At 35.6% G+C, this 13,008-nt stretch overlaps 1 protein-coding gene across 1 annotated transcript; it reads left to right on the forward strand.

Annotated features, from left to right (window-relative positions):
• The first annotated feature begins 9,893 nt into the window (after positions 1-9,893).
• LALBA (lactalbumin alpha) lies at positions 9,894-12,435 on the forward strand. Its single transcript, XM_051961174.1, has 4 exons — positions 9,894-10,026; positions 10,945-11,103; positions 11,619-11,697; positions 12,257-12,435. Exons 1-4 carry the CDS (start codon positions 9,894-9,896, stop codon positions 12,306-12,308), a joined length of 423 nt encoding a protein of 140 aa, XP_051817134.1. The 3' UTR covers positions 12,309-12,435.
• Positions 12,436-13,008: the final 573 nt, after the last annotated feature.

Genomic DNA, 13,008 nt, shown 5'->3' on the forward strand with positions numbered 1-13,008 from the left:
ATATCATACCTTATTGTCTGGAACCACTCTTTCAGTTCGCCTTTTTGTGCCATCAGCTGTGATGTGCTTGCTTTTATCTATATCCTTAGCACTTAGTACATTTATCTATCCCTCTACAATTTACTATCTACAGCTACCAACAAATAACTTTTTGGCGTTCTTTGGCATTCACTAATGTATCTCTCTTGAAAGTCTCCTTTACCAGGGCAGCTAGGTGGCACAGTGGATAGAGCACCAATCCTGAAGTCAGGAGGACCTGAGTTTAAATGTGGTCTCAGATACTTAACACTTCCTAGCTGTGTGACCCTGGCAAGTCACTTAACCCCAATTGTCTCAGCAAAAAAAAAAAAAAAAAAAAAGTCTCCTTCACCACCATAGACACCTAGGTTACAGGTTCCAAAACTCCACTATTCCCTGGAATATTTGAGATACTTTGAGAGAATGAACACTAGTATAAAGAATAGTTATTCCAGTGGTAGTCCAGGAAAGATTGTATATTCCCATTTCAGCCTGAAGGTGTTTTGAAGGTCATTTAGCTAATCACCTTGCCTTAGCTATTCTATTATTAAAGATCCCTGGAGAGTAAGATTTTGTAGTCCTTGTTACAGTATCTCTCTCTATCAGTGCAACTCTCATGGACTGTTCATGATGTTTGAATGCCAAAAATATTTTGCCTAAAAAGTCAAAAAGGTTTCTTCTTCCAATTCTTTGCCTTCTATTTATTCTTCTGTGAGCCATTTCTAAGTTTCTGTATCCTCCTCTCAATGTTTTCTATTGTTCCAGTTATAGATCTTTCTTCCCTTTCCCAAAATGCCTCTCCACAGATGCAATTAACAAGTATTTCCAAGGATCCTGAATTCTGTTCCCTTAAACTCTCAAGTTATTTTTCTGAGTTCCTGAAATTTTGGCCTTCCTCCACTCTAACTCATGGGCAGAGTTACCACAGTAGTTGCAAAATGGCCTGATCTCTTTGATTATGTAGATCAGAGCTTATTAAACTTTTCCCATTCATGATCCTTTTTTGCCTGAGAAATGTTTATTCTATCCTGGAGTATATAGTTATATACAATAGGTATACAAATCAAACATTTACTGACAATAAATCATAAAGAAGTTTGCATACTAATGACATAAATGTGCTTGTTTATTTTCATATGAAGAATTAAATTCTGAAGGAATATTTGATGCCTTTTACTGCTGCCAAATTTTTCACAACTCCCACATTCAGTAACATGACACCACAGTTTTAGAAGTTCTGATGAAGAGAACTCCTGCTGTTCTGTCCAATACATGATTTATTCTTTAAAGTGAATCTGCAAGTCCTGCTAAGTGGTACCTTTTAAGATACAATGGGGATTCTTAAAGAACCCTTATTAAAAATTGCTTAATATCAGAATTAATACTTTTCTCTCTGTACCTTTTCGCACCCAGAAGAAAGTATACTGGAAAAAATGTGGAGTTAAGAGTTAGAAGAGCTGTTTTAAATCTGAGTTCAGTGAAGTTAATAATTTTATTTAACTGAAACTCAATTTTCTTTTTTTTTTTTCTTTTCAATTTTCTTATCTATAAAATAGGAATTTCCTTAATTACAGAGTAGTTTATATGGGTGTTGAGGAGATCAAATAGTTGTTGCTGGTATTTATATAATACTTTGAGATCTTTATATCCATTATCTCATTTGAGCCTTATAAAAGTCTATAAGATTGTACAAAAATGTTTGTGGTAGCCCTTTTCATAGTGGCAAGACACTGGAAACTAAGGGGATGCCCATCAGTTGGAGAATGGCTGTATATTATGATATATGAATGTTATGAAATATTATTGTTCCATAAGAAACTAACAGAAAGGCGATTTTAGAGAGGCCTGGAGAGACTGACATGAACTGATACTAAGTGAAATAAGCAGAAGTAGGAGATCATTGCACACAGCAACACTAATATTATACGACGATCAATTCTGATGAATGTGACTTTCCAACAGTGAGATGACTGGTGCTAGTTCCAATGATCTTGAGACAAAGAAAGCCATCTCCACCCAGAGAGAGGACTGTGGGAACTGAATATGGATCACAACATAACATTCTCACTCTTTTTGTGTTGTTCACTTGCATTTTGTTTTCTTACTCATTTACTTTCCTTTCTGATCTGATTTTTCTTGTGAAGCAAGAGAATTGTATAAACATGTTTATACATGTTGGATTCAACATATATTTTAACATATTTATAACATATGTTGGATTGTTTGCCATCTAGGGGAGGGAGTGAGGGGAAGGAGGGGAAAATCTGAAATACAAGGCTATGCAAGGGTAAATGTTGAAAAATTATTCGTGCATATGTTTTGAAAATAAAAAGCTTTAAAAATAAAAAAAAATAAAATTAAAAAAAATCTATGAGATAATTAATAATAATAGCATGAGCATCTAGGTGTAATAGAGGATAGAGTACTGGGTCTGAAGTAAGGAAGACTCATCTTCCTCAGTTCTGATCCATCTTCAACATTTTGACCCTAAGAAAGTCACTTAATGCTGTCTCCCTAATCTGTAAAATGAGCTGGAGAAGGAAATAGAAAACCACTTGGGTATCTTTTCTAAGAAAACTCCAAATGGAGTCATGAAGAATTAGACACAGCTCAGTCATTCTCAGAACACAATAATAATAGTGGTCATTTATAAACACTTCAAGGTTTTCAAAGCTTTTTACATTTATGATCTCATTTAAGTCTCACAAAAACCCTTTGGTATTATTTTTTTTTCATTTTACAGATAAGGAAACTGAGATTGAAAGAGGTCAAGTAACTTGCCTGGAGTTACATAGCTATTAAGTAATAGAATCAGGATTTAAATGGAAGTCTTTTTAAATTTAGGCTCAATTCTCAATTCACAACTTCATGCTACCTCTAAAATGAATCTACATGTGTAAAATAGATGGATTGATTGTATAACATAGAATGTATAATGCCAAGTATTTGAATATTTATTTGATCTGTTATCTGACCCACCAAATTTCCAAGGAAGATTGTAATTTTTGCCTTTGTTATAAGCAGGAGAAGTGTTATTACTGAATGCTAACTCTCCTATCTCTAAGAGGACTGCTGAGGTAGGGTAGAGTTATATGTAGTTTCTACATTTCAAACATTTGTTGTGTAGGCATGGAATACCTTAATTATACTGGATCTAGCTCACAACTCTTCATCTTTTCTATAAGAAGAGCAAATAAGACTTCATAAAATGTTTTGCTAAAATCTAGGAGTGGAACATTGATCCTAAGAGATCATTAACTTAATGAGGTTATGAAAAAATAGGCCTCTATTTTTGAACTTGGATGGTTTCTTTCTGTGAAGGGCCTATGCAAGCTCATTGAATATTTCTGTGGAGAGGTTTAGAAAACATCTAATGAGAAAGTCCATTAAAACCTCATTTAAAGACTTCTTCAAAATAACAATTATACAATAGCAGAGGAACCCATCTTTCTAATAGAACTACTCCACCAACTATTAAAAAAAATCACAAGATTACTAATAATTAACTACAATAAGTGTGTTTTGTAGCCAAAGTCTACATAAACTAATAGCCAGAGGTCCATGGGCATTAGGAAAAGAGTTTAATCAGGAAAGTCCAGTCCAGTAGCATATCAGTGAAGGATTCCAGAGCTAAGGAAACCAAGGAAGACCTAGGAAAACCTAGAAATAGCACCTGGATACCAAAGGTTAGGGTAATGAGATCATGGATACATAAAACCTGAAACTGTGTTGATCTGAACCCATAAGTGAAGGTTGGGTGCTTATAGGGCTAAAACTTGGAAGACAATTAAATGTGCTCTGAATCAAATCACAATAGCATAACTTGTTGACCTGAGTAACTCCTGGGGTTCTTCATAGAACATGTTGCTCTATATCTAGAGAAAGTAGTTGGAGGGCCTGAGAAAACATTAGCATCAAACAAAATCAAACAAAACAAAACAAACAAACAAAAAAACCTTCAAAAAGCAATCAGAGAATATCCCTGACATAAAGTTCCAATTCATGATAAGACTGGAAAAAATTAATTAATTAATTAAAACAACAGTGATAAAGAAATTATAGCCAGAGATACCCAAGAAATAAACCCAGACTCCCAATGCACTAGAAATCACATCATAAACTTATCCCAATACAAAGTAGGTTAGTTTTTCCTTTAAAGTTATTGAAACCATCCTTGAGACTTGATTAACTTAGAAAACTAAAGGCTTAGACTGTTGACATTACTTCCTGGTCATCTAAATATGAAATAGCCATGAATATTTCATTTGAATCAGAGGCAAAAGAGAGCTAAGTACACAATATACACAAAATTTGCTGTAAAAATACATTTGACTTAATTAGCAAAGCACACAGGAATAGTGAAGAGGAATGAAGGATTAAAAAAGGAGGAAAGATTCAGGGAGGAATTACTCATAAGCAAAAGAAACCCCAACTCCAGAAGGCAGATTAAGAAGAGTGGAATCAAAAGAAGTAAGGAAAGTGAGAAAGAAAGGAACAAAAGAATAAAGGTTATAAAAACCTATGACTAAAGACTGAAGAAAAATAGCAGAAAGGCAATGGAGAGGAAACAATTTGCATCAATTACAGATCACCACTATTGAGCAGCTAGTTGGTACAGTGAACAGAATACTGGTCCTAGAATCAGAAACACCTCAGTTCAAATCTTACCCCTGACACATCTTAGCTGCGTGACATTGGGCAAGTCACTTAATTCCATTTGCCTCAGTTTCCTCATTTGTAAAATGAGCTGGTGAAGGAAATAAGACACTCTAGTATCTTTGTCAGGGGCACTCCAAATGGGGTCACAAAGAATCAGACACTACTGAAATGACATGTTGATTAAACACCTTTCCTCTTTAGAACTTTTTTTTTGTAAAAAGGGAAATCAAGGGCAAAGAGGTAAAAAAGTAAAAAAAAAAAAAAAAAAAAAAAAAAAAAGGAGGGAGAGAAATGAAAGTTATAAAATCCCTTATAAAATTGAAACAGGCAGGAGTACAGATTAGGAAGTAGAATCCAACAATATATTGTTTAGAAGAAATATATAAGGGAAAAGAACTCACAATCTGACAGACATTGTTGGGAAAATTAGAAAGCAGTTTGGCAGAAACTAGGGATAGGCCAACATCTTACATTGTACATCAGGATAAGATCAAAATGGGTATATGATTTAACATAAAGTATAATCATAAACAAATTAGGGGAGCAAGGAAAATTTTATCTGTCAGATATATGGATAAGGGAAGAAATTATGACCAAACAAGAGATAAAGAAATCATAGGAAATAAAATTAATAATTTTGATTGTTAAATTTAAAAAGTTCTACACAAACAAAACCAATGCAGCCAAAATTAGGAGAAAAGTAGGAAACTAGGAAAAATTTATAAACTAAGTTCTTTTAATAAAAGCCTCATTTCTTAAATATATATGGAATTGAACCAAATTTACAAAAAATAAGAGCCATTCCCCGATTGATAAATGGTCAAAGGATATGAAGAGTTTTCAAAGGAAGAAATAAAACCAATCATTATATTTAAAATATTCTAAATAACAATGGAGAAATGAAAATTAAAACATCTCATTCCTATCAACCAGAAAATGACAATGACAAATGTTGGAGGAGATCTGGAAAAATTCAGCCATTAATTCGTTGTTGGTGCAGTTGTGAATTGGTCTAACCATTTTGGAGAACAATTTGAAATTATGCTCAAAGGGTTATAAAACAGTTCACATTCTCAGACTCAGCAATATCACTACTAAATCTATACCTCAAAGAAATCAAAGATAAAGGAAAAAGACATATGCAAAATGTTTAAATGTATAAAAACATTTTTAGCAGACTTTTTTGTGATGGCAAAGAATTGAAACTTGGGGAGATGATCATAACGGGAATGGATGAATAAACTGTGGAATATCATTGTGATGGAACACTATTGTGCAATAAAAAATGGCCAAGGGAATGCTTTCATAAAGAAATGTGGAAAGATTTATGTGAATTGATGTAATATGAAATGAGCAGAATTACAGTAAACAGCAACATTTTGATGATGATCACAATGTACCAGTTCAGTCATTCTAATCAATACAGTGATCCAGGACAATTGCAAAGAACTCATAATAAAAAATGGTATCCATCTCCAGAAACAGAAGTGAAGTCTGAGTGTAGATTGAGGCATTTTTTCACTGTTTTTTTGCAACAAGGATAATCTGGAAATGCTTTGCATGATTTCACATTTATAATTGATATTACATTGGTTGTCTTCTCGTTAGGAAGAGAAGGGGTGAGAAGGAGTGAGAGAATTCAAAACTCAAATTTTAAAAAAATTAATGTTAAAAGTAAACTATTAAAAGTATTTTTAAAAATAAGAAACATATAAGAAACATAAAGATTCATATGGAATAAAGAATCCAGAATAAAATCTGCTATGTTTCAAGTAAATTCCAAAAAACATGGTTAGTCATCATGATCTCAGATAAAATAATATCAGGCTGTTGTATAAATCAAACAAGATTAATGCATTTAAAATATATTATGATGATAATAATGATAATATTTATATAGCACTTATTATGTGCCAGGAAATGTGCTAAATGCTTTACAATTATTATCTCATTTGATTCTCACAACAACTGGGGGAAGCAGATACTATTATTATCCCTTTTTTTTACAAATGAGGAAACTAAGGCAAAAGCTAAGTGACTTGCTCAAGATCAGAAATCTAGTAACTGTGTGAGATCAAATTCATAAGTCTTCCTAACTCCAAACCCAGAGCACTACTCTTTGTGCCAACTGGCTGCCCTTTGTAGCGCACACACACACACACACACACACATACACACACACAAAACAACCCAACAACAACAAAGCAAAAAACAAAACAAAACTATGATATAAAAAGAAAACATAACTATCATTCATTTTACAGAACCACAGCATTTCAGAATTGAAAGGAATGTTTAGTATGGGGATATCAGGGGTTTTCTAACTTTTTTTTTATTCTGAACTTCAACAAAAAGAAAAAGCATTTTCGTAGTGAACAAAAAAAATTTATAGGAACTCTGAACCTACATATCATATGGTTTCCTTTAATAAATATATGTATATGTATGTATTTTGTGTGTTATAAATCATAAATATTACTTTTAAAAAGTCTGTTTATCTGTGCTTCCCTCTGATTTCCTTTTGTTATCAAATGTGAATTTTTTTTAAATTTCAGTGTTCCCCTTTCTTGGCATCACTATTGATGGAATACAGATCCTTTATATACATAATTTACTACATTGTTGTCTTTGTATAAACTGTTTTGTGGTTTTGCTTACTTCACTCTATGTCAGTTTATATTTCTTAGGATTCTCTGAAAAAATATTTCATCATTTATTACCGTGGAATAATATTACGTTAATACATCTAATGGGGCTTTTCTCCAGGGCACTGACATTCGAGGAAAATAGCTTTCTCTGAAGGAGTGCCACCTTGGTAATGTCCAGGTGCCTCACCTACCATCCTCTGGCTTATATTGTTCACTCATGGTTCTTTTACCATGGCACAATATTTCTTGGGTTGACTTCTCTTACAACTTCTACATATATCTTTCTCTCAGAATAGCAAGAATCAAAAAGCTTTAACTCCTATAGTAACTGTGTCTGAAATCTGCCTGTTGTAGGTGCCTATCACCTCATTCCTACCTTCATCCTCAATATGGGCTGCACTTGTTTCTCTTCTCTTCCTCCTTTGAATCTGTCTTGTTTCTCCTCTAAAACCATCCTCTATAGCTACATTAACATTGAATCTTAGATGTAAAAATACCTCAGAAATCAAACTGATATTTCAACTAGAATCTCCTATGCAACTCACCTAAATAATCATTTAGCCTTTGTTTTTTAAGACTTTCTGTGCAGATGAATCTATGACATAGAGTCCATTTCACTTTGGGATAACCCTAATTCTTGGGAAAACCCCAGATTTGGACTAACAATTGACGCTAAGAAAACACAGGTGCATCACCAGCCAGCACCACACTATCCATATGTGGAACCATCAGTTACAGCAAATGGCGAAGTTTTGAATGCTAGGGATAAATTCACTTATCTTGGCAGTATTTTTTCCAGAGATGTACACATTGATAATGAAATTGACACACTTATTGCCAGAGTTAGCTCAGTGTTTGGGAAACTCTGTGGGAATTCATGGGAGAGGAGAGGTATTATACTGATTACCAAACTGAAGGTCTATAGCCATTGTGCTGATGTCATTGTTGTATGCCTTTGAAATCTGGACAGTGTACCAGTGCCATGCCAGGAAACAGAATTGCTTCCATTTGAGTTGTCTTAGAAAAATTCTGAAGATCATCTGGCAGGATAAGATACTATATACTAAGACAAACTAAACTTCTAAGAGCTCAAACTCTACTACAGAAAGCATTGTTTGAAGGCTAAATATATGCTTGCCAAAAAAGACTATTTTATGAAGAATTTACAAAGGCCAAGTCATCAGGCAGTCAGAAAAAGAGGTACAAGATCCTCTCAAGGTCTCTCTTAAGAACTTTAGAACTGATTGTACAACATGGGAAACACTGGCACAGGATGGCCCAGCATGGTGTGCTCTCATCAAAGAAGTGAACAGAATTGAATTAGCTCAGAAGAAACACACAGATGGAGAGCAGTTGACTATATCTTCTATATAATAATCTAGATAAACTATGTCAGAACATTTCTCTGATCTACCAATTTAGTAACCATAACTAAAAAAATAAATAAAGTTAGTCTAACATAACCTAGTCTTATTGAAGCTATGTTGACTGTTAGTAATCCCTAATTCCCTTCCTAGAGGGCCACAAATTAGAATTTCATTTTGAGATTGTTTTCAAGGGGTAGCTTTGAGCAGATTCTGTCTTTGACAATGATTATTGATGCAGGGGTGGGAAGGGGAAGAGGGAAACAGGATGTTATGAGTGGTGAGTGAAATGGAAGAAGATCACAGCTGTATTTTTATGGACCTATTCATGAGATAATTGGATGGGCCTGGAAACATTTTGAAAACTATCTTCTCTAATAGTACTTTGTATCCTTATCCCAACACTTGAAGTGAATGTCTAATTATGAGGCTTAATTATAAAGATGGAGACCATTTAGGAGGTAAGTATAATTATTTGGGTAAGAGATGTCAAGGTTCTGAACTAGGGTGATAGTTGTGAGTTGAGGATCTGGTGTGAATAAATAATGCTGTGAAAGTAGAATAGACAAGATTTGGATTATGAGGAAAAGCAGAGGGGAAATTAATTAGACCTTGGACCCTAGCTTGGATCCTACTCTTGTCCAGTAACTACCACACACCCAGCATATTTGTCTGGTTATATCTACTATTCTTCTGCCTCCTTACCTGTCCTCAGCAGAGTCTCTGTCCCATGAAACAGAGAGAGCCCTGAATTATGGATGAGAGATGCAAAATTAGGCTTTGGTGAGGAGGAGGAATCAGTGTTAGAGCACTGCAGAGTTTTTTTGGCCAGGTTATAGTATTCCCCGCTACCCTTCTTCTATGAATCATGTGTACCTAGAGGCCTGCTTTATTGCCTTCAGTAACAAGATAGGCAGGCCTTGATTCCTAGAACTAAAGCCATACTGAAAAATCTGAGAATAAGGCCAACAGGAAATAAGGCACCTCAAGGGTGAAGAATGGGACCAATGTAGGTAAGGTTGGGATGAGGAAAGTATTAGGAAAGAGAACTGATCTATCAGTCTCTCAATCATCCTCTTCCTGTGGGCAGTGCCTTCTTAACAAGGGTACTTGAGTTCTTCCCCACTTCCTCCATGGTACAGGATCAACATAAAAGCAAGTGGCTCAGAGTAGCAACCTGTTCCAGACCCCTGAAGCAGCCAAAATGATGTCTCTGCTCCCTCTGCTCCTGCTTGGCATTGTATTCCCAGCCACTCAGGCCATACAATTCAAGAAATGTGAATTGTCCCAGACATTTAAGGAAGAAGGCATGGACAAATATTTTCCTCTACCTGAATGTGAGTTCTCTTTACCCTGGCTCTGTCTCTAACACTTTCACTTAAAAATCTTTTTAATGCTGCCCCCTCTTCCCCTTTCTTTCCCCCTTCTTTTTTCCTCTTCCTACTAATTACTCCCTTCTTCCCTCTTTCCTTTCTGCTCCTCTTTTTCTCTGAACTCTAGAAGTACAGTTGTAGAGCCATTAATCTAATTCCCAAATAATGAATCTTTTACAAATCATCACAAATATGCCTATTATTTAATTAGATTTCTCCTCTCTCTTCTTCCCCTTGCTTCTCTGTCACTTTCTTAAATGACATTTCATAATTTTCATTATGTGGCTATCAAAAGCCATTATAATCTAATTGTTTCAATCATGACTTGTCTACAAATGGCTTCCTTGCAAATTGTTAATGATGATTCTATTAGTTAAATTTCCTTCTCTTCCCTTTTTTCCTTATCTTCTCCTGTCTGTCTTCTACCTATTCTTCTTCTCCATTTCTTCTTTTTTCCTTCCTCTTTTCTTTCTTTCTTTTTATACCCTAGTATTTTTACTTACAAGCAGTTTCCTAATTTTCTCTTTTTTTCCCTTATTTTCTCCTTTTTCTTCCTGTCTCCTCTTTTCAAATCATATACTTTCAGTTGGAAGGAATATTAAAGATTATCTATTCAAAATCCTACCTAGATTTTTTTAATCCACCTATTAATTATTCCCTTCCCTCTGCTTATTTCTTCTCTCACTCTCTTCCTCCCTCTTCTCTGTCCATTCTCTCATCTCTGCGTATACTTTTCTCCTGATCTCTGTGGTCCTTTGGTTCTCTCCCTTTCCTTCCCCTCAGTAATCTACTCAGTAACCTTTAATTAGTCTGGGGGCCTTCAAGTCCTATCTCTGTCCAACCTGGAGAGCTGTTTAACCTCTCTCCCTTTATTTCCTTTAGTGATTTGTACTGTCTTCCATATCAGTGGCTTTGAAACTGAAACTAAAGTCAATAACCAGGGCCACCAAGAATATGGAATATTTCAGATCAGCAACAATGGCTGGTGTGCTGAAAAGGAGGAAGATATAACAAAAAGTGTCTGTGGCATTCTTTGCACCAGTGAGTAATTTCACACTTTACTGTTCTTTTAACTTCTGGTCTCCAATATATTTTCTTTGAACTGTTTTGGAGGTATTCTTTTTTGCATTGTTACTTATAAGGCTATTGGGCTTTAATTGTGGGCCTTGAATGGACAATCTTTACATTGGCATTGTAATGTGTAACATTAAAACTATAACTACATTTTTCTAACTAAAATCTCAAGATTCAGGGCAGGCAAAAAGAACTAGTCAGAAACTTGGGAACTAACATATTTCATTTCTGGGTGACATTGGCTCCTCAGGCTGAGCTCTCCCCCTGGAAAGGTCTCCAAGTATTTTCTTTTCCCAAAGAGGCTATACTCCCTATGTAGGAACAAGAGATCAAACACAAAATCTTAAGGCAGTACCAGTACTGGGCTAGGGATGGTTCCAGCTGGGAGTATTCCAGTTCCATTTACAGTAATGAGGGAACTTGGGGAGGTCTCATTTTTCTGAGCAACACTCTTTAATTCCCATCTTCTTCCCTAATGCCAGAACTCCTGGATGATGACATTACTGATGACATTGCATGTGCCAAGAAGATCTTGCAGCTACCTAAAAGACTTGATTACTGGTAAAACATACATCTATCCCTTACCTGCCTTAAATATTTCCCTCACTCTGGCCCCAGATCTCCCAGCCTTGGTGTCCAAGTTCTTATCTAGTCATCCTAGCTTTCATCCATCAAATCTTCCGGCATGGACTCCCCAACACAAAGCTGAGAATCAGTTTTCTCTTCACATGGCTTCTACCATTTCTATATAATATATATATATATATATATATATATATATATATATATATATATATCCCCACCCTTATTCTCCTTTCTTACTCTCAGAATTTGATCCTAACCCCAAACTGAGTATCAGTCATCATCCAACTGGCTTCTATAATTCCAGAATATCCTTGGGCAGTGGCTCAAAGGCTTGTCAGTGACATAACCATAATTAGATGCTATATTTTATAATCAGTCTGGAAAGACCTCCATCGAGCCCCATCCCACTTTCTCTTTCTACCTTTTACCCAACTGTTGGGTCAAGATAAAACCACATCCACAAGCTTCTTCTTCCCTCATTCTTGCCCTGGACCAAGGCTGCTAATCAGGTTGGCTTCTTTCTTTCCTTTCTTAGGAAGGCTCATAAAACATTCTGCCGTAAGGACCTGGATCAATGGAACTGCTAGCCCAATACTGTTCTCAATGCCCCTCCCTTATTTCTTCTTCTGGAACTTTTCCCTTGGATTAAGTAACTCCAAGTTGCTTGCTCCAAGACCCTTCTGCCCCCCTTCCCAGCAAGGAATGACACCATGGGCACCACTATCAGCATTGTATTCTAGGACAAGGAGCTGCTACTTCAGTGGACTCTCACCTTGCTCAGTGTTCTCCTGAGACCATTTCTTCTATAGCAACTAGGGATACTTCACTATCTGTCTTGAATAAAAAGTCTATCTCTGAAAGGTTGTATATGTTTACTGGAGGAATGGATCTCAGGCAGAGGGAGAGAAACAGGGTGGAAGGGCGGGTATATTACCTCCAATCTATTATTTTGTGTCTCTGTTAAGTAAAGAGGAATATAAAGACAACTGTAATAAAAAAGATGGAGATTTTAGAACTCCCTGTTAGGGCTATAAGATGAGGGAGTGAACTATTAAGGGAGTGAACAGATTAAAGAACACTTTATGATAATGTACCCGTCAGCATTAGAAGCCATTGTAAAGTACCCATCATGTTCTTGCTGTGTCTCCCATTCTTAGAGCAGCAGGTATGTCTTGCTTTCATTCTTTTCTGTTCATTTTCTCACATTAGCTTTTCAAATGAACTGGTTAAATCAAGTTGAGAGTGATCAATAGGCCTCAAACCAGTCAGTGAGTTAGGGGAATGTCT

This window comes from Antechinus flavipes, chromosome 5 (genome assembly GCF_016432865.1).
Source record: "Antechinus flavipes isolate AdamAnt ecotype Samford, QLD, Australia chromosome 5, AdamAnt_v2, whole genome shotgun sequence".
Lineage (NCBI taxonomy): Eukaryota > Metazoa > Chordata > Mammalia > Dasyuromorphia > Dasyuridae > Antechinus > Antechinus flavipes.

What these genes read in the sequence shown, in the direction of transcription:
- LALBA (XM_051961174.1), top strand. Translation starts at nt 9,894, where the DNA reads ATGATGTCTCTGCTCCCTCTGCTCCTGCTTGGCATTGTATTCCCAGCC. An exon ending in CTGTGGCATTCTTTGCACCA is followed by an intron (nt 11,104 to 11,618) that starts GTGAGTAATTTC and finishes CCCTAATGCCAG; the next exon opens with AACTCCTGGATGATGACATT. An exon ending in CCTAAAAGACTTGATTACTG is followed by an intron (nt 11,698 to 12,256) that starts GTAAAACATACA and finishes TTCCTTTCTTAG; the next exon opens with GAAGGCTCATAAAACATTCT.